Here is a 19,267-nt window from a genome sequence, read left to right on the forward strand (position 1 = left end):
GCAACCTTTGAGCTGAAACCAGCAGACAGTAGTGTGTGTTTGAGTTTCTCTGCTTGGTGTGTTTTTGACATCTGGTATATGAGGGGGTTGATCCTGGGCCTGTCATCATCTCTGCAACTCATGGATGAAGTAGTTTAATAAACTAAGCAGATTGTTGTCGTCTGGGCCGAACGTTCACACAAACCAAGATGTCACACGCTATGAATTTAGATTGGGTGGTTTTGTGTGAGCAGTAAATATCAAGGCGTACACCAGATTGGCCATCATATTTGAGCATGATCATTGAGTTCACCTGTCATACTTAAACTTCCCCACAATGCATTGCGGCTACATGGGAGAGCACAGCAAACCTCACATTTAAAAGTTACTCACCTAACCTGTTTTAGCTGTAGGAGTAATTTACATAATTTAAATCTATAGGCTGCCGAACGCCTATGCTAGCCTATGATAGCCTGGAGCTAGCATTTAATGAAGCTTGAAGTGTTGAGTGAAAAGTCCCGTGACCTGGAGAGAACATGCATTAGTACATTTTATACAGTGTAAGTTAGTGTTACTCAGGGCTGCAGGGCTAAGATAAAAAGTTGGTTAAAGTGAATTTTTATAGAAATGATATATTCAAACAAACGATAGTTGAGAGGCCGGCCTCCTGGTGGTTGAATCGCGCGCCTGCATGTGGAGGTCTTCGGGATGACATGCGGCTTCTTTCCTTCATCACCTTACCCTCTCTCACTCTGTCCCTGTTCAGACTCTATTCACTGTATCTCTGATAAAAACCACAAAAAGCCAAACCATAAAGCTTTCAAAAAGGTTGTTTTCCTTGGATCCAAACTTTAACGTCGTCCAATGAAGGGAGAGAGAAATCAGAAATGTTTATTAACGTTGATGATGTCAGCGAGGGTGAGCCTCTCTCTCTCTCTCTGTCATTCTGTCGCTCTCCTATATGACAGTAAATCCTGTAACCTGATGAAACTAAAGATTTACACTCCTTTCAGTGGTCAGGTATGTTTCTGTATAAAACACATGGGTGTTCACGATGGGCAGTGCAGCAACTTAAACAACAGAACAAACCATAATGTTTTCAGCCTTTCTTCTTTACATATATTAGAAAGGGAATCAGTCGAGGGCTGTCTGCATATGAAGTGTGAGCTGAACTCTGTAGTGGGTTTATAGTCAGTGACAACATGATCCAGTGTGACACTGTTATATGAAATGACAGATTTGCTGATGTTGCCCAGGACGGCACGATGTATTTGTTATCACATGTAGACGATGTAAAAGCCTGAGTAGTTCCCTCGCTGCCTAACCTACGCTTAAACTTCTCTTACCTTCTCCTCTTATTTCTTTCCCTTCTGCTCTCAACCCTGTTTCATCACATCTTTATTTTCTCCATCATATTCTACCCTTCTTCCTGCCGCCTTGAATTTTTCCCACATCCTTTCTCCGCACTGTTCCAAACATCGTGCTCCCAACCTCCCCATTCATCCACCCTCGCCTCCCTCCATCCCTCATCCCCTCTTGTTTGCGTAGGCCTGACCAGTAAGGGCGATGGTCAGAGTGAATCGGAGGTTCTGGATTGGTTAGAAGAAGTGGAGGAGAGCGGAACTGATTGGTTGAACGGTTTCTTCACATTCCTGTACGGTCTGATAAACCCCCTGGAGTCCTTGGAGGAGGACGAGCGTAGTTACTCAGGAGGAGACCTGGAGGCACGGGAGGAGGACGAGGAGGACGAAGATGAGGAAATGGTCAGAAGAAGAGACGCCAAAGATGACGGATCGAAGGGCCAGACGATAGTCATAGTCGGCCTACAGAACCAATAAGCACAAGACAACCGCTGCATCCAAATTTCCTTCAGATGCCTATAAATCCAACAGCCAAAGCTCACGTGCTGGGAACACTTTTTACAGGTTTACTGCGTTCTTTGGCTGAGATCGGAAACTTAACGGAGCCGGGAGCTCGAGGTTTGAATATCTCCTGTCTGACGTTGTGTTATGTGGTTAATCCATCCCAGTCTTTACCTACTGGACTCCACCTTCACATCGAACTGCAGTCTTGTTTCAACCGAATACTCGGACAGAGATATCCTTTGAGAAGTTTTCCATGATGTCACTTCCTGTACTTAAATGGACACATGGTTGTATGGACAAGAAACTCAGGAACACTTTAGAAATACTGTCTTTAAACCTTTTGTAGAGTCTTTTCTACCATCATTTTTAGCACAAAGTGGGGAAAAGCCAACAACATTGAATAACACAAACTGCTCCGATGATTTGCACTTTGTCTTTTCCTATAGCTACATGGAATATATTTACACTAGACTGAGGATAAAGAGCACCATTTCTTACTTTTGGAATCCTCTGTCAAATTGAAGCCTACAGCTATTATTGTGTTGAACTGTATAACTGGTGATAACAAGTGGACTGTACCTTGATGAGGATAAGTGTGTAAATATGCACAAAATGAATTTGCAATGGATCTCAAGTGGAAAGAATAATTACATGCCTCACATCGATAATCATTCTTCACCGCTGGTTCAGATGTGTCGGACTCCGGCTCATCCTGTTAGAAAAGTTGTACTTTTGTTTTAAAGCATGAGAAAGAGCCCGATATCCTTTCTCATGGATCTTTCTCCACTTTCAATGAAGACTTTTGAAGAGGCGTTTTGTATCCAGAATGGTCACAGATGGTGACGAGCCTCTTTAGCACAAGGGTACAAAACATGTTTACTATCATTTAAACCTTGACGGCTAATTTTCTGTTCCCATAGCTGTTAGCACTGTGATATGTTTCATTACCTGTCCATGAGTCCAAGCCTCTGATTGGACCGTACAGATGGCCATGTGTACTAACTTGATGACACTCACAGGGTCGTGTACGTTTTCCTTAATTCCAAAAGTTGAGCTTCAGTAAAGCTGTTTAAATATGGAACAAGTGAAATGACGAGTGACAACTCCACAAACAAATGATTCCAATATCAACTCTGTGATGTCACACAATAATGTAGAATTGTTCTAAGAATTAATGTGTAAAATAAAAGACATGATTTTCCCCTTTCTGATATTTCTTCTGAATTTAAGCTCGTAGTTTCAAGCTAAGTTTTATTTTTATTTTTTTGTGCTCGTGTCATACAGCCCAGTTAGTAACTGGCAAGCGGATTTTGCGATGAGCTTATTGGCTACTTGAAATGGGGATCGAGGTAAAACTGTTTAGCCACCCATTACAATGAGTGAGTTCCTTCAGGAAGTTGTAATTTATGTAACCAATCCCCCTTTTTCTCACCTCGACCTCAACCAGAGATGTCCAAAGATCCCAACATACCTCACTGTTGTTTGGCTTGAACGTGTCTCCAACACTGCTCTGCTTGTTCTGTGTGCTGTTAGCATCTTAGCACATGTTTAGCATGCTGACAAACAGACTTGAAGCGTTTTCCTTCCTTCTATACTGAGTCCACATGACTGCATTTCTGAGGTGAACAATGCAAATCGCTCCAGAAACTTCAGACATGAGCTCATTTGTCGAACGTTAACTTGGCGTAAGTAGTTTTTTTGTTGTTGTTGGTGCTTAAACTGCACATGCATATATAAGATATCCAAGCAACACACCCGTGTCACACAGCTACAGTAGTCATCCGCCTTAAACATTCATTGATTTTGGTTTTGTGACTGTGGGAAATGTAAGTTTTGTGTCCGTGTTGAATCTGAGCTGAGAGAAAAGGTCACTGAAGGCATGCTCGGTTCATTCAGCACACATTCATTGTGTGCAGGTTTTGACATGTGATCGTTGATTGGTGCTCCAAGCAGAGACCTGAAACCCAGAGCAGGTCTGTTGACTTGCACATTTGTCCAGGGGTGTTTTTTGTGTGGGTGTGTTTGTTGACTCGTTTGTGTTCAACTTGTTAGTGGTATGAAATGCATGGATGACACCTGATTTGAAAACAGGCTCTTCCTGCTCTGAGAGAAACCAGCTTGGTCTCTTTATTGAAGAGTGAATGATCAAAGACGAATTTTGTATTAAGATGCACACGACTTGAAAAGTAGAAAAATGCATTTAAAAAAAAAAAAAAGCAGATTATCTTTAAACGCACATTAAGAGTATATAATGCCTTCAGCTGTAATACAAGTTCCATGATATTCGCGGGCTGGTTGTTGTGATTGGTTGGAAACTGTCACTTACCTGATATGCATATTAGATTTTGATAAAGGCTTTAAATCAATCTATCATTGCACATGAGTGTCGATTAGCTGAGTCCATATTTGAATGCTGTGTTGGCATGAGGACTCTCAGAATGAGCTCAGGTGTCTCTCATTACGTCTGAACATGAGCCAGGCCCAGGTTTTCTGTTGCTTTGCTTTCTGACTGCGTTGAGTTTAAATGGTTTCACCTGTGCTTGTCAAGGTGTGCTATCAAACAGGCGACTGTAAGATGGGTTTATAGCAGACCTTCAGCTTGGTTTCATCTCCTTTGATCTATAAGCTCAGATCTCCTCGAAGTCAGGAGGAGCAGCTTCTGCCACTAACGCTCAGGGTGTTTCATTTCAGCTTCAATGAGCTCGGTGCTTTGTGTTGACCTGCTGGTGTAATGACTGGTTTTGAGTGAACTGGAGCTGATATTGGACCCTATAAGTGAACGACTGTGTGGGTGGCACGGTCACTTCATGAGTGGAAATAATCGATTCAGCGTTTGTAACAATGACTGAGAATCCGAGCAGTGTTGTAACTTTTGTCTCGTTTGTGTGCAACATCAGATGAAAAACCTGGAGACTCCCCCAGGACAGGACCTAAGACAGGTATCATCATGCAGTCATTTGCATGAATGTGTGTTGCAGTGAGGGTTGGACTAATTAGAACTCCTGGCTCCTCCTCCAATGATTTTGGCTTATTTTGCATAATCAAATCTTTGTGGTTTTGTTGTTATTAACCTGCTTGGACTGCGTTGATCTGATTGAAATCGTTCTTGGCCTAATGTGTTTGATAGAATAGTTAAAGTTGTCTGAAACATGAGCTTCAGGGTTTTTTATTTTTAGAAGTTGGTGTAAATCCTGTTTAATGTAGTTTTAAACCAGTTTAAGTGTAGATTACTCAGTCTGGTCTGATGATGGCATGGAGCTTGAACTGTGGATAAATATGCTCCCGATTCATCCACATACATGCCTGCCTGATGTTTGGTGCTGCCCAATAACAGATTGAGTTTTCGCATGATCTACCCGTCCTATAATAACTCGCCATTACAAGTGGTTAAAACACCAAACAGTGTTGTTGCTCATTCATCTCAGAACCATCTCCAACCAAAGATGTGGGCTGGAAGCTGCGAGAGGCTTTGAAGCAACAGCTGACCATCATCCATGAACGTGTGGAGGCCAAGAAACTTGCCAAGTTGGCTCTGGCTGAGGTCAGACAGATTCTGGCCAAAGAAGAGGAGGAGAAGGAGCTGGAGCTGGGCAGGAAGGAAATATCAAGCAAGGTGAAGGAGAGAGTGGCCGCCAGACTGAAAGAGGAAGAGGAGAAGATAGAAAAGGAAGAAATGGAGAAGGCTCTGGAGAAACTGAGGAAGGAAAAAACAAACCAAGTGGATGACGAAAAGGAAGACGTGAGCAAGGTGGAGGACACGAAGCCGAAGAACGTAGGAGAGAAAGAGGAGAAGTTGGAGGGAGAGGGAAAGAAAGAAATGAAGGAAGATAGAGAGAAGGTGTCGGAGTCCGCCAAAGAAAAAAGGAAGAAAAGTAAAGAGAAAAAGAACTAAGATGTAATCAGGTATGGTATTATTATTTTCAACCTGAGCGTCAGGTGTTTAGCATTACTTTGGTACCATAACGGTTTCTATTCATTAAATATTTAAATTCAGATTTTCTGGTGAACTATTTTCTGCCTTTTTAATCTTTTTAGTTCAAGTGTTTTTCGGCTTCTTCTCGTCTCTTTTCTCACCTCATTGAGCTGTCAAACTTTCTCTTCCTTTCTCTTTGCAAAGTGGATTTCACATGTATTCAACATACTGCAATAGTTCTGTTTTTTCCACCTATCTTGCATCCACGTCCTACCAGCAAAAGAGGCTGAATCGACCTAAAACAAAAAGACCAGCACATCCCCGAGTGGGGGCTGGATCCAGAAACCAAAAGGTTTAAAGAAGCAAAAAGGATCTGCGCATGTTAAAGGACGAGAGACTGTTTGGGCCAACATGCTCGTCATCAGACTTTGAATCCTTCAACGGGAGCTCATGCAGATCTTTGTTGCTTCTTCATACCGAAAAAATAAATTAAACGATGAGTGGAGTTTAATTGAGTCTTTTAATGGAGAGGGAGACGGGTTTGAAAATGAAGGATTATTAGAGTAATGGAAGGGTAGTATTCAAACTACATGGTTGGTAAAGAGAACTTTTAGTGTTCAAACGTATTACTGTTTACTTTCATGCGCATCGGTTTGTTTCTTAATGTCATCGTTTTTGTGGCAAACAGCTTAAATGTGATCTGTGTCAATAAAGTGTCCTGTTCTGTCTAAGTGCTGTTTTTTTTTAGCATGTGGGATTTGGTCTGGTTTTAACAGATCTTGTATACTTGGAAGGTAAACCAAAAAAAATGGATCATAATAACAATAAACAATATCTATGGTTTTATCAGCTGTTCAGAAACTACCAATAAGAAACCTGTAAGTCAGCAAAAGAACACCCACGCCTGTTTTCATGTTGTTAGCTGGAAACTTTGATTATTTTGTATTTCATGTTATCATGACAGTTTTTCTTACAGGGCCTTGTGAAGATGCACAGTGCACCTCTATAATCTCTGTGATAGCTCTAAAGCTCGTCTATGGGCTAGTACTACTTAATCTGTGCTGGATTAAGGACTGCTGCAGTCTCCAACATGTTCATGACCTGTGCGTTTACTACACGACACACATTTCTTGCCATCAACTTGTGCATCATCTCATATAGGACTGAAAGAGAAGGCTGTTGTCGTCACTTCTCGTCGTGAAGCTGCCCCCGTGGAGACGCCTGAACCAACACCTGAAGGTACCACTCATCTTTGAAATGCACTCGTTTACATGCAGAGGTTCCCTCCAGTGTCATCATAACAGAAGGATGGTTGGAAAAACATTGAAACTTAAAAGTAGTATTCTGACAACAAATAACATGCAGAAAGTCGAAAGGTTTGGGAAAATAATTGTCCACTTAACGCCAGCAACACATTTCTAAAAGGTTGGGACAGGTCACGTTCATCACTTTATTAGTGAGAACAATTTCTGTGATTTTGACAGTAAAATGTTTTCCTATCCTTGTTGAAGTTGGGCTTCAGGGGCCGCTTGCATCATTAACTTGAGCCTGGTTTTAACCCCCGAGTCAGTCTCAACATAGACCAGTCTTGGTCTTGATGATCACATTTACCTTTTTTTTTTCTGTCCGTTACACGAGTAAGAAAACCGCTCTGTTCTGCAGAAATCTAAGATTTTGTGTGTAAGTAAATAATGCCCATACAAACAGGCTGATTTAAACCCAGCAGCCCCATGGACGGCTTCAGTACAGTCGGTGTTGGTTTGAGTGCTGATTTGCGGTCCGACACAAACATTAAGTCCTGTTAACTCTTCAATTAGTTCAAACGGATCAAAGCGTAAAGTCTTGAGATCAGGCGCTCCATCAACAGTTTGGTTGCGTAGTTGGAGTGTCTGTTGTTGCTGTAGTATCAGTCTTGGCTTTTACTCCTCCTTTGGACCATGTGTAATATATTTATGATGAGGAGAAGGCTTATAGTTGTGCAACCAGTGTGACGGTCAGTTTGGACTTTGGATACCAAGATAGGACTGACTTAGCTTAAGACCAGGCATCAGCAGTGTTGGTGCAACTGAGCCCAAATGTTCAACAGTTCTGGCTCTCCTTTATTTATTTAATATTTAAATGTGTACGAAACAAAAAAATTTTGTTTGGCAGCACATGTTGCTCCATGTAGGTGAAGCATTAATCAGGCAATCACAAACGTGCAGGATACTTGCACTATGTGCACTGAAGCAAACCGCCATACATCACTGGTACTAGACTTTGAACTGTGCACTGATTACACTCCAGATTCTTCTTTTACTCTTTAGCCCTGAGAATTTGGTGCACAGCTTGTCAGACCTCAGGACAGGTTTCCCACTTTGCAAATGGACTTGAGCTTGCATTGTGCTTTCTGGTCTTCAGAGCATTTACGATTTTGAGGTTCAGTGTCAGACCAAAGGGCACATTGACATCTACAGAGGCTTGGTATCGAACCCCCAAACTAGCAGTTCAGAGGGAATTTACACTACCACTGAGCCACAGACTTTTCTGACCCCAGGCCCAGAGAAGGTGCCAACGTTCCTGTATCTGCTTCAAGTACTCGTAGAGCTTCAGAAAGCATTCGTTGATAAGTTTATGGACGTGTTTCCATTTCCATGCAGAATTCAGTTTTTTTTAATACAGCCTGAAGATCACGGACTCTCTGCCTGATTTCTGACTCTGTCCCCTGTCTATATCTAATAAAGGCGTAAAAGGCCAAAAAATAAATCATTCAAAAAGGAAAAAAAGTACTGTCCCAGCCAGAATGACTCTCCCCATCCAGGATTGTATCCCTGGTTCCTGCCGTTGGCACAAAGGTTTCTCCAGATTTTCACGTCATCTCGAGTCTTCATAATTTTAACTGTATAAAGTCTCACTTTCTTCAGGGGGCTCTTTTGTTTCTGATCATGTTACTCATCTGTTCCAAGTCCTTCTGAAATGTGTTGCAGGCAACAAATTAAAAAGTGGTTTTAATGTTTTACTTGTCACATTGTGTCTAACTAAACATTTGATACCGAGGCCAAACTTTTTTAAAACTGCTTCAGTTTGTGTAAGTGGACAACTGTTTTATTCTTCAGTGCAACTTTTGGTTAAAGTTGACACAAAATCACACAAAGTTGAAGCAAGGCAAATACCAAAACACATTAGTCCACAGCTTGATTCATTCGTTCAAAGAATGAATGCAGGATTCACATTTAGCGCTATGTGGACGCCCACACAAAGGTTTAAGGTTAAGTTGTTCATCTTCCTCTCGTCTCAGCGATTATGGAACCTGAGGCTGTGCTTGTCGAAGAGGTGCTGGAAGCTGCTGTAACCGAGGACATAGCTTCAACACCACCAGGTGTGTATTCATGTGTGTTACTGCTTTGATAATTGTGTAGTGGTGGTTTTCATTAAACAGACTGAAACACGGCCAGCGAAGGTGTTAGTATGCAAACAATAGTGAAGATGTAGTTAAAGATGTTAAGAAGAGAATGTCAGCATAAACTGCATCAGACACGGTCTTATATAATTAAGCTGTACTGTTGTTTTTTACTGGAGATGAACCTCTATGCTTCTTTGTCCAGAGCCTGAACCTGAGGTAGCAGCTGAGCCAGAGGAACCTGAACCTGAACCTGAAGCTGAGCCAGAACCTGTGGAGACTCCTGAGGTTTGTACAAAGATGTTTTTGATCCTTCTGTGGTGGGATTATGAGTCAGGACTGTGGTTCTATGGGTGAATGGAATCTGTGTGCTGTGCCATTTTGTCCTTGTCATTCATCTGTTTTACTGTTTCATCTCTCAATCTTTGTATTTCACCTTTTGAGCATTGCATTGTTTGAAATCTTTCAGTGTGCTTTAGAAGTCTCTTTAATGGAACATTTAAACAGCAACTTCTACTGAAGAAATGTTGTCCATAGGGGAGGGACTTGATGAAAAAATGTTAACTAATTAACTCGGGGCTTTCTAATTAATTGTATTTCAAGTCAATATTTGGATATTGGAAAGCTGGATTAAACGTTGCCATCTATATATAGCACATTTTCTAACCCCTTATCTTCTACCACTGATAGTGGTCTACAGTCCAGAGCAACCAATGTAGCGAGTGAATTTGTAAGTTTATCAGACGTTGAGTTACTAATGTTGGCCCTGAAGCCAGTCATTGTTCGAGTTGAGGCTGCACGCACTTGTCTGTACTTGTGGCGAAGCTATCGAAAAGTTAGCACGAAGCTATTAATAAGCTAGCACATAGCAAACAGTTCTGCGCTGTTTATGGTGCAAACTGTGATTAAATGCGTTAAAAAAATTAACGCGTTATTTTCACGGGACGTGATGGTAAATACAGTAATACACATGAGGTTTGTCTTGATGTTGAAAGTGGCGTGAGAACTCAGACGTGGGAAAGAATTTCGGGACACATAATCAGAATCTGCTGGTGTTTCGGCCTTTCAACACCAAAAGACGGAGGACGGGTCAGGTAAACATTGAGTCAAGTTTTTTTTGTATGGCACATTTAAAAACAGCTTCAGTTGACCCAAGTGCTTTACAGACACACAAATGGGTACTGACCTTGACTAAAAATAAAAAAAGGGGTAAGAAACAACCATTCTTATCAATAAAGCAAGTCGTGGCCTTGGACCCATAGGATTAAAGTTAGGGACTCACATGGAAAGGGTCAGGGACCCCTAAGAAGAGTCAGGGACCCCTAAGAAGAATCAGGCACTCATAACGAAAGGATCAGAGATCCATAGGAAAAAGGTCAGGGACTTATAAGGAAATGTTCAGGGACTTGTAAGGAAAGGGTCAGGGACCCACAAGACAGAGACCCCTAAGTCTCCCTGTACCTTTGGGTCATAGGCTTTTTTGGCCTACGAGACACCCTCATCAAAGGTGGCCAGCTACAGGGTGATCAAACCTAAGCTTGTGTCCCATGCCCGATCATGAGAATTGCCCAGGCCTTTAAATGGTGCAGCTCATGGGACGATGCAAGGCAGGGGAAGTTCTCTTCCTTGAGTCAGGCATACCTTATTCACCCTCCTCCTGGAGGGTTGGGAACTGGGTTTCTCGGGGGGCGGGGGTCCAGCAAGGATCCATCCACTTGATCCAGATCCATTGGCTGCTTCTTTCGGCCTCAGAGACTGATCTGTCTGTCGCAGAGCTTGTCCATGGATGCCAAGGTCTTTTAGCAGCCTGATGGTGGAAGAAGCCACGAAACCTCTGCATCCTACTTCAACTGGATAGACTTTCCATCCTCCTTGTTGAGCGTCTGCTGCCAGTTCTGTGTAGCACAATTTCTTGCGCTCATAGGCCTCTTCTGCTAAATTCTCCCATGGGACTGTAAGCTCTGTGATGTAGACAGACCTCAGTGTTGGGAACCAAAGTACCAAGTCTGGCCAAGTAACAAGACCAGAGAACCAAGCCTAAGGTGGCTGCAATCCTAGGTGGAAAGATTAGTTGCTAGTCAATATTGACGAGCATCTTCCAGTCCCGGCCATGGCTCGTTGTCCAACTTCCGGTTTAGTAGGGGGATGGTTGGGCTTTTTCTGTCCCTCTGGATGAAAGTTGAGGCCATGATGGAGTTGGTTGCTCTCAGAGGCAAGGCGTTTGTTGTAATCCTCTTGTTCTCAAGAGCTGCTGCCAGATCCCTGAGGACCTGGTTGTGCCTCCAGGTGTAAATGGTAAATGGACTTGAGCTTGTATAGCGCTTTTCTAGTCTTCCGACTACTCAAAGCGCTTTTACACCTACCCATCACACCTACCCATTCACACCCATTCACACTGATGGGCTGGATATGTGGCCCATCCAGTATCTATTCATTCACGCACATTCATACGCCCCAGACGCAGCAGGGGGAGCAATTTGGGGTTAAGTGTCTTGCCCAAGGACACATCGGACATGTTGCTCGCAGGAGCTGGGGATCGAACCCTCAACCTTCCGATTGAGGAGAGGGGCGACGACTCTACCAACTGAGCCACAGCCGCCACAGGTGTAGTGAGGCCGGTCTTATAACCAGTCAGGATGTGTTTGAGATTTGCTGGATTTGGGCAGAGGGCACAGTTTGGGTCCTCGCCATGCCATTGGTGGAGGTTTTTTGGGGTCATTTCAAATCTCAATGAACTGGTTCTTAAATCAGCTGGGACTATAAACCATAAAGTACCTGTGGATCTGAATGGGTTAAATGATAAACAGAAAAGTCCTTCCTTGATCAAATCCAAAGGTTTGAACATAATTGGATTTTTTCATTCAGATTATTGAGGAGGATCCAGAGGTGCTAGCAGAGGAACCTGCAGCTGAGGAAGAGGAAATGCCCAGCGACGAGGCTGCAGAGGAGGTATGTAGTTAATCATAGTTGTTTTCTTTATCTCGGATATGATTGGTCTTCCTTCAGTTAAGAGAACCTCAGATCTCTCAACACAAAAAAGATTTGAAAATGTTATCCTTGACTCCCTTGATGTAATTTGTGAAATAAACTTTAAACTCCTTAATGAACTGTTTAATGTGGTTTGATGCAGGCAGCTCCAGTCGAGGAGGAAGAGGAGGAGCTAGCGGCTGAAGAATTTACCGAGGAGGAAGCTGCTGAGGAGGCAGCGGAGGAGGTTGAGGCGGCATTTGAGGAGGTGGCCTCAGTCATAGAGACTGTTGTTGCAGAGGAGGCTGCTCCAACAGAAGAAGCTATCGAGGAGGCTGCTACTGCAGAGGAGGCTGTGGAGGAGGCTGCTGAGGAAGAGGAGGCTGCTGAGGAAGAGGAGGCTGCTCCTGCAGAGGAAGCTGTGGAGGAACCAGCTGAGGAAGAGGAGGCAGTGGAGGAACCAGCTGAGGAAGAGGACGCTGTGGAGGAACCAGCTGAGGAAGAGGAGGCTGCTCCTGCTGTGGAGGAACCAGCTGAGGAAGAGGAGGCTGCCCCTGCTGAAGAGGCTGTGGAGGAACCAGCTGAGGAAGAGGAGGCTGTGGAGGAACAAGCTGAGGAAGAGGAGGCTGCCCCTGCTGAAGAGGAACCAGCTGAGGAAGAGGAGGCTGCTCCTGCTGAAGAGGCTGTCGAAGTTGCCGAAGAGGAGGAGGCTGCTCCTTCAGAGGAACCTGCAGAGGAAGAGGCAGCACCCTTAGAAGAAGTGGTTGAGGAGGTAGTGGAGGCAGCTACATCGGAGGAAGCAGCTGAAGAGGAAGAGGAAACTGAACCTGCTGAAGATTCAGCTGTACAGGAGGAAGCAGCCACCTCAGTGGAAGAGGAAACAGCAGAAGGTAAAAACAAATTGGAAGATGGAGAGGGTCATCTTGTCAGTGTCACTGTTGATTATGTCTGAAGACTAAGCTTTGAACATGAAGCAATGAGCAGGTGAAGCCGAGTTCATCCTTCTGCGTCGGTGTAGACCCAACGCAGTCGTTGAGCATTCATAGTTCTGCGTCGAGGGAACGCGTTGCTCTGCAATTCACAGCCAAGCCACTAGGGGGCCGCGCCGAGCTGTCTGACAACTAAACCAATCGAGGCTGAAAACGGGTGAATTCAACATACTTGTTAGCCCACTGAGGAACCTGGATGAAGAAATTCATTTTCGCTACTTTCAAATGTCAATGGGCCGATATTCTTCGGTCTAAACAGCCTTTTAATATTTCTCTTGTGACCAGAAAAGTAAGTGCCGGAAATGACGTTCTGAGCGGACCAATCACAGTCCTTGCAGTTCACGTCGACGCGTAGTCAGGATTGTTTTGGAGGTGCGCGTAGGGCCACTGCGTAGAGTCCACGTAAGGGTCCACTTGGACTGCGTAGCTACGGTGTCGACGCGACGCAGAAGTGTAAGCTAGGTTTAAGACTACACATGGCGTTGATCTCTGCTGGAGGCCTCACAGTCACCCAGAGCTGTTATAAACCCTACTCCTTCAGTCTGCTGTTAGACGACGTTTACCAGCTGCTGAGGATTCATCATCCAGCGCTCATTACAGATGTTTCAGGTTAGATACATGTGATGTTGATCGATTGTAATTTATGGTTTAAAATGTTTTTTTGTTGTTTTTAACAGAAAATGAAGAAGTGCAGGAGGAAGAGGAGGCAGCAGAAGAAGGTGGGTCCAGACAGACAAACAGATGATAAGGACGTTATTTGAGACAACAGGTTGAACTATAATCTCATCGTTTACTACAAGCCCCCCTGTGTGACTGTGCACACAGGTGGACAGACATTTGGCACTCCCCCTGCTGACTGTCTGCAGTATTACATACATAGCCCACGTCCCCGGTGTTCACAGATATGACATGCACATCAATGCATTCATCCAAAATGTTTTGTCATTGTCATCTGATCATGTGGTGTGTTTAGTTCGACTTCTTATCTGATGCTAGAAATGAGCATGTGACACAATAACATAACTTTGAACTTCCCACACCTGAGTCAGAGTGTGAGCTTCAGTGTGTTAGTGCTGGGGACAGGATGTTAAATCCAGGGCCCATGCGTCTAGTGCACCATGATTGTTGTAGTCCGTACAGCGCCCTCTGCTGGTGACAGAGAACTGCTAGAGTCATCTAATGACGCGCAAATGAAATGCTATCTGACTGCTGAATGAATCTCTTAATATCAGTGCATATCGACATTAGAAACAGGTGATACTGAGCGTCACTGGTATGATGTTAGCGGCAGGCTGATGAATCGCTCGGGCTCTGTTCCTTACAGCGACTCCACCAGCTGAATCCTGGGGCCGCCTCGGCGTCAGGGACGGGGTTGGGCTTTTTAAAAAAACATTTTAAATGCTATCGTTATTGAGACTCTAACCATGAAAAGTCCTTATCAATACTTTTCTTTGACGAGGTGGATGACTGGACAGTGATGCATTTCAAACATACGTGGTTTATATCTATTCCCACTAAAGGGGGACACTGGACATGTGAGACCTTGTTCTCTTATCTGGATCTCTTTGTTTCTCTTCACAGCTGCAGAGTTCGTGGAGACAGTGGAACAGAATCAGGAAGAGCCCACAGGTAAGTGAACCCACTTCATGAAGACATAAAAAAAAAAATCCGTTTTTCTTTGGTTCCCTGAAGTACTCTGACCATCCTGTGTGAGTTTGATCAAACCTGCAGAAGTCTTTAAATCAAAATATCCTGCAGCAAAATAACACACCTTCTTCAAAGTGTTACTGCGGCATTGGAAACCCTGATTGGTGGAGCACATGTGAAGACTTGTGAGTCCTTATGTAATTCAGAGGTGTTTAGAGGTGCAGTGTGATAATCAGCTGCACTCATTATCTCTGGTCTTGATCATGGAGAACTCTTTTTCTTGAACTTTCCTCACAGCAGCAGCCTCTGCACAGTAAGCTGCATCAGTGAGCTTTACTTTGACTGAACACTTTTCTTCTTTAAATCAGGACGTGATGATGCAGCGTTTGATTTGTCCTCCTGCTTTTGAATGTTCCAGTCAGATAAAGAACTGTGTGAACGTTTAGCTCACACATGATTAATTTAAACCCAGTAGAAATGAATTAAACCAAACGTTCATAAAACCTCTTCCTCTCAACGTCCGGCTTTAAAAAACAGCCCTCCAGGGACATTTCTCAAACTTTGACTTCACGTTCTCTTTTTGCTTTCAGTCATCTAATAAATCATCAGTATTCATGTATGTAGCACTAGACCTGTACGAAGGCCCGGGCACACCAAGCACGCCGTCGGTCCGCTGCTACCCGTTGGTCTTTTAATTGGCTGGTGAGAGGACTCTCTGATTGGCTGTTCAGCTGAGCGAAACAGGAGAGGAGCCTCTTCTGTGCACTAACAGAAGATGAAGAGTTTAAAGTCTTCATCACACATGGTTCTCCCTTCACAGCGGGCTGAAAACGTTTGATTCTTCCTCCTCTGGTTTCACCTGTCGGTGAAGACAACAGACGAGCAGATGTGTGTTGTATTAAAAACATCCCTTCCTTTCATAGTTGATGTTGTTCATGATGATGTCATATCCTGTTTGTTGTTCTCCTAGAAACGTAGAGGACGTTGGCAGTCGTTGTGGTGACGGAGCAGGGACCCACTGAAGTTGCATCGGCACCATCTGAGCATGCTCAGAACAACGGTGCACCTCTCCATCTCCAGAGAAACGAATGAGTCACTATGACCACACTCGCCTCTGCCCCCCCCACCCCCACCCACCCCACCTCTTTGAACTTCCTGTTTGTATGAATGAATGAGACGATGGATGAATTGTTTACAGACGTACTCCTCCTTTGTTTTGTCTGTCCACTTTAGTTTTTAGGTTCAGAATGAACTCTGAGAAGGTGTCGAGTCTTTGCGTGGCAGCCGACCTATCACAGTGTTGCGTCTGGGACAGCTGAGATGTGACGTCTGTCTTGAACTTTGACGTTCGAGTTAACTGAGCCCACATCAAGCTGCTTCAGCTCTGTGGAGGCTCGGAGCCACAAAAAGGGAATTGAGCTGGAAACAACAGTCGAGGTGTCGTCGCCTGTGAGGGAGCGAAGAAGATGATGGTGGACCTTTAGTTTGTTTCTGCTCACTATGCAAAGCTGTCCTGATGTCTCCCCTCTGCTTCACTCCTCCTCAGCCTACCAGGTTATTTACCACTCAGTGTGTGTATACTCCAGGAGTATGGTGTGTGTGTGTGTGTGTTCCTCCTGTTTCCCTCCATGAGCGAGCTCGTGTGTGTGTGTGTGTTGTTAAATCTTTATTTTCTAATCGATCCCTCTGTGAGCCGTAGACATCATGTCGAGTTTTTTTTAATTTGTTTTTGTTTTGTTTTCATCTTTACCTCTGTGTGTTTGTCTTTTGTAGATCCTAGCTGTTTGTTTGTTTTCTTAGTTTCAGATATCATGACCATCTAAAACTAGCAAATAAGTTTGAGCCGTGTTTCACTTGAAGCTCGGCTCGGTGTTTAAACTGTGATGTAACTGAGGGCACCATGAACACTCGGGGTGGAAAGAGTCTCTTTCAAACAAACCAGCGCTACGTGAATCCAGACCCGGCGAGCAGCGCTTTAACCCTTTCTTATCCAGAGTCCACTTAGTTTAACGGTAGCTTCAGAACATGTGTCCGCTCTGGCTAACAGGGGGTTAAACCCACGACGCTTCCTTACTCGTGTCGGTCAGCGTGAAACTCGACTGCTCAGCCTGAACCGTGGACTCGTTTTATTGTCGTAAAGGGAAACGTGGCGTCGACTTGCTTTCCCCCTCTCTCGTGTTTGTGACCCCAGAAAAGGCCTCGGTGTCGTTTGCTCTCTGGATCGGCACCGGGCCTCTCCTGCCCATCTTTCTATCACAGGACTTAAATGAAGCCAAATCCCTTCTCACTGTTATTGGACAGCTGCTGGAGATTTGTGCACAAGCTAAACCCCACACACGCGTTTCCACACGACACTACAAACAGTTGTTGCTACACTGTTGATTCTCAACGACACAACGACGAGTAGATCTGACTTTGAAGGATTTCAGTCCAAACACTACAGTTAGTGGAAGAGAGATGAGGGGGAAACATTCCTCGTGTTTTAAAAAGCGATCATTTAGACGTGAACTGTAACGCAGCCGTTGGGAGCGACGCTGCGCACTCGTCCTGTCTGTTTTTTTTCTATAACGATTGCTGGTCTTTTCTACTTCTTTACACTTTGTAAGTCAATGTGAACTGTACAACCTTTTTAAGATTACAATCTTTACCAAGAAAGAGGTCTAGATTTTTAAAAGGAACATTTTTAAAAAGGACTTGGTTAAATAAAAAAAAAGAAAAACTTTCTTTACAGCTTTTTACGAAGTCGTGAGTTGTTTGGGACAGGCTGCTGCTCTTTCACAAAACAACCTAATTCTCCAAGAATTCAAAGGAAAGAGCAATACCACTGAAACAGCTGCGTAACCCACTGATACAGATGTTTATTTTCTTCCTTACTAATGTTGGATCAGAAGTCATTTACATGCTTTGGAAATGGACAGATTTTCTCCCTAACAAAGGAGGTGTCAGTAAACTGTGCAGCACACGGACGTGCACAGAGACATCGCCTCACAGTGGTGTCTGCAGCAGAGCCCAGCTGTCCTCTAGATGCTATTGATTAAATTATTGTGAAGTAGCCATGGATTGTGTAAAGCAGTTATGAAGTGACACAGTTTTCTGTAAACAATCTGTTGCTGCCCGCAATAAAAGGTTTGGGACAACAAAGCACCGACTTGTTCTGTTCATTTTGTTCGCACTGAAGACCAACATGCAGTCCTTTCTGTCGACCATCTGAATGAACGGACTCAGGGAGAGGATTATAAAGGAGCAGCGTTGGTATGAGAACAGCAGCATCACTCACTGTATGATGGGCAGTAGAACATCTGAGAGGTTTTAAGCTGCATTTACAAACGAAGAGGAGTTGGATTTATTTTGAAGAAGGAAAAGACGAGCCCTTCATCAAACTCCCCTTTACACCTCCACTATGACAGTCTTTCACTTCTTCAAATTGCCTGTGGATGGTTTAATGTATTCGTAGTACCACATCCATTCAGTGTAAGTGGACCATTTGAACTCATGTTACATACTGTCGCTCCAAACTCCTCTATGAACATGTTAAAAGTTTGACTCGTGAGATTCTGAGTCCTTCGAGTGTTTTAGGAGATCTGCTCACTCAGGACGAAGACGCCTGAAGACTTGATAAACTGATGGTTCTGCTGCCATCTGGTAACCGATGACAACAATTACAACGCAGTGTAGAGTCGTGAACACTGTTCATGCAATCACTCCTCCAGATTTCTGGAGTTTATGTTCACACACAAAGGCTCTGTGTGTGTAAGTGTAGCTCAGAGCTGGAAGTAACGAGGTTAATAAGGTTTGATTGGTCCTTGTAAACTGAGGCTGTAGAATATAATACAGATCTGTATTTAATCCTGTGTGTGTGTGTGTGTGTGTGTCCTGTTATTGTTTACAATTGACTCTTTGATAGTAGAAGGAAAATGTCCATGTTCACAGCCTGTACACATACAAACACATGTATAATGCAGAGATGCAACAGTGTTATACTGTACATCTAACATTATGCTCCAGTTCTGAAAGAACCATGAACGTTGCGTGATGAGGACTAGTTGATAAGTCATCATAAGTACAGGTATAACTCCCAGCTTTCTCTTGTCCCATTCTTCTAACGCAGCATGAATGCAGCATCAGTCAGGCTGTTTCTGGCAGGTCGTCAACCAACGGGCCAAAAACACCTGAGAGAGCTCCCGGGAAAACATGTGATTAGTAACTGAGATTTAAATATGTTGACATGCAGGAATAGCAGCAGCCGACTCTCCCTCTGAGGCCCCCTACAGGCCTGGAGCACTTCTGTGTAGTTGTTTGTGGGCGGCTGTGCTTCAGTTAGTAAAGTAGGTCGTCTCTCTACTGGAGCGTCCAGGGTTCGATCCCCGGCCCCAGCAGCTTAGGCGAGACAATTAACCCACAAGAGCTCCCACGGCTTCAGCGGCGGCAACATATGAATGAATGAGTTCATACTGATGGACTCTTTACTCTGCAGCAGCCTCTACCATCAGTGTGTGAATGTGACCTGCGCTGTATAAGCTGAAGTCCA

General features: G+C 44.0%; 1 protein-coding gene and 1 long non-coding RNA gene across 7 annotated transcripts in view; both read left to right on the plus strand.

The window, feature by feature from the left end:
- asph (aspartate beta-hydroxylase) overlaps positions 1–17,880 on the plus strand; it is a 35,353-nt gene extending 17,473 nt beyond the window's left edge. For 2 of the 6 annotated variants that reach the window (XM_079348401.1, XM_079348404.1), the window contains 8 exons: positions 6,919–6,996; positions 9,035–9,115; positions 9,342–9,424; positions 12,002–12,085; positions 12,267–12,993; positions 13,770–13,811; positions 14,674–14,721; positions 15,710–17,880. In XM_079348401.1, the coding sequence (XP_079204527.1) occupies positions 6,919–6,996; positions 9,035–9,115; positions 9,342–9,424; positions 12,002–12,085; positions 12,267–12,993; positions 13,770–13,811; positions 14,674–14,721; positions 15,710–15,717 (1,151 nt within the window). In that variant the 3' untranslated portion in view covers positions 15,718–17,880. Of the gene's footprint in view, positions 1–6,918; positions 6,997–9,034; positions 9,116–9,341; positions 9,425–12,001; positions 12,093–12,266; positions 12,994–13,769; positions 13,812–14,673; positions 14,722–15,709 lie in introns of all 6 variants that reach the window. The other 4 variants (XM_079348405.1, XM_079348406.1, XM_079348403.1 and 1 more) reach the window with 4 other exon arrangements.
- On the plus strand, positions 4,160–6,812 carry LOC306826884. The gene is made up of 3 exons (XR_013779540.1): positions 4,160–4,556; positions 4,591–4,783; positions 5,270–6,812. It is a non-coding gene; the product is annotated as an uncharacterized lncRNA (long non-coding RNA).
- Positions 17,881–19,267: the final 1,387 nt, after the last annotated feature.

This window comes from Symphodus melops, assembly GCF_947650265.1.
Source record: "Symphodus melops genome assembly, chromosome: 7".
NCBI classification, from domain to species: domain Eukaryota; kingdom Metazoa; phylum Chordata; class Actinopteri; order Labriformes; family Labridae; genus Symphodus; species Symphodus melops.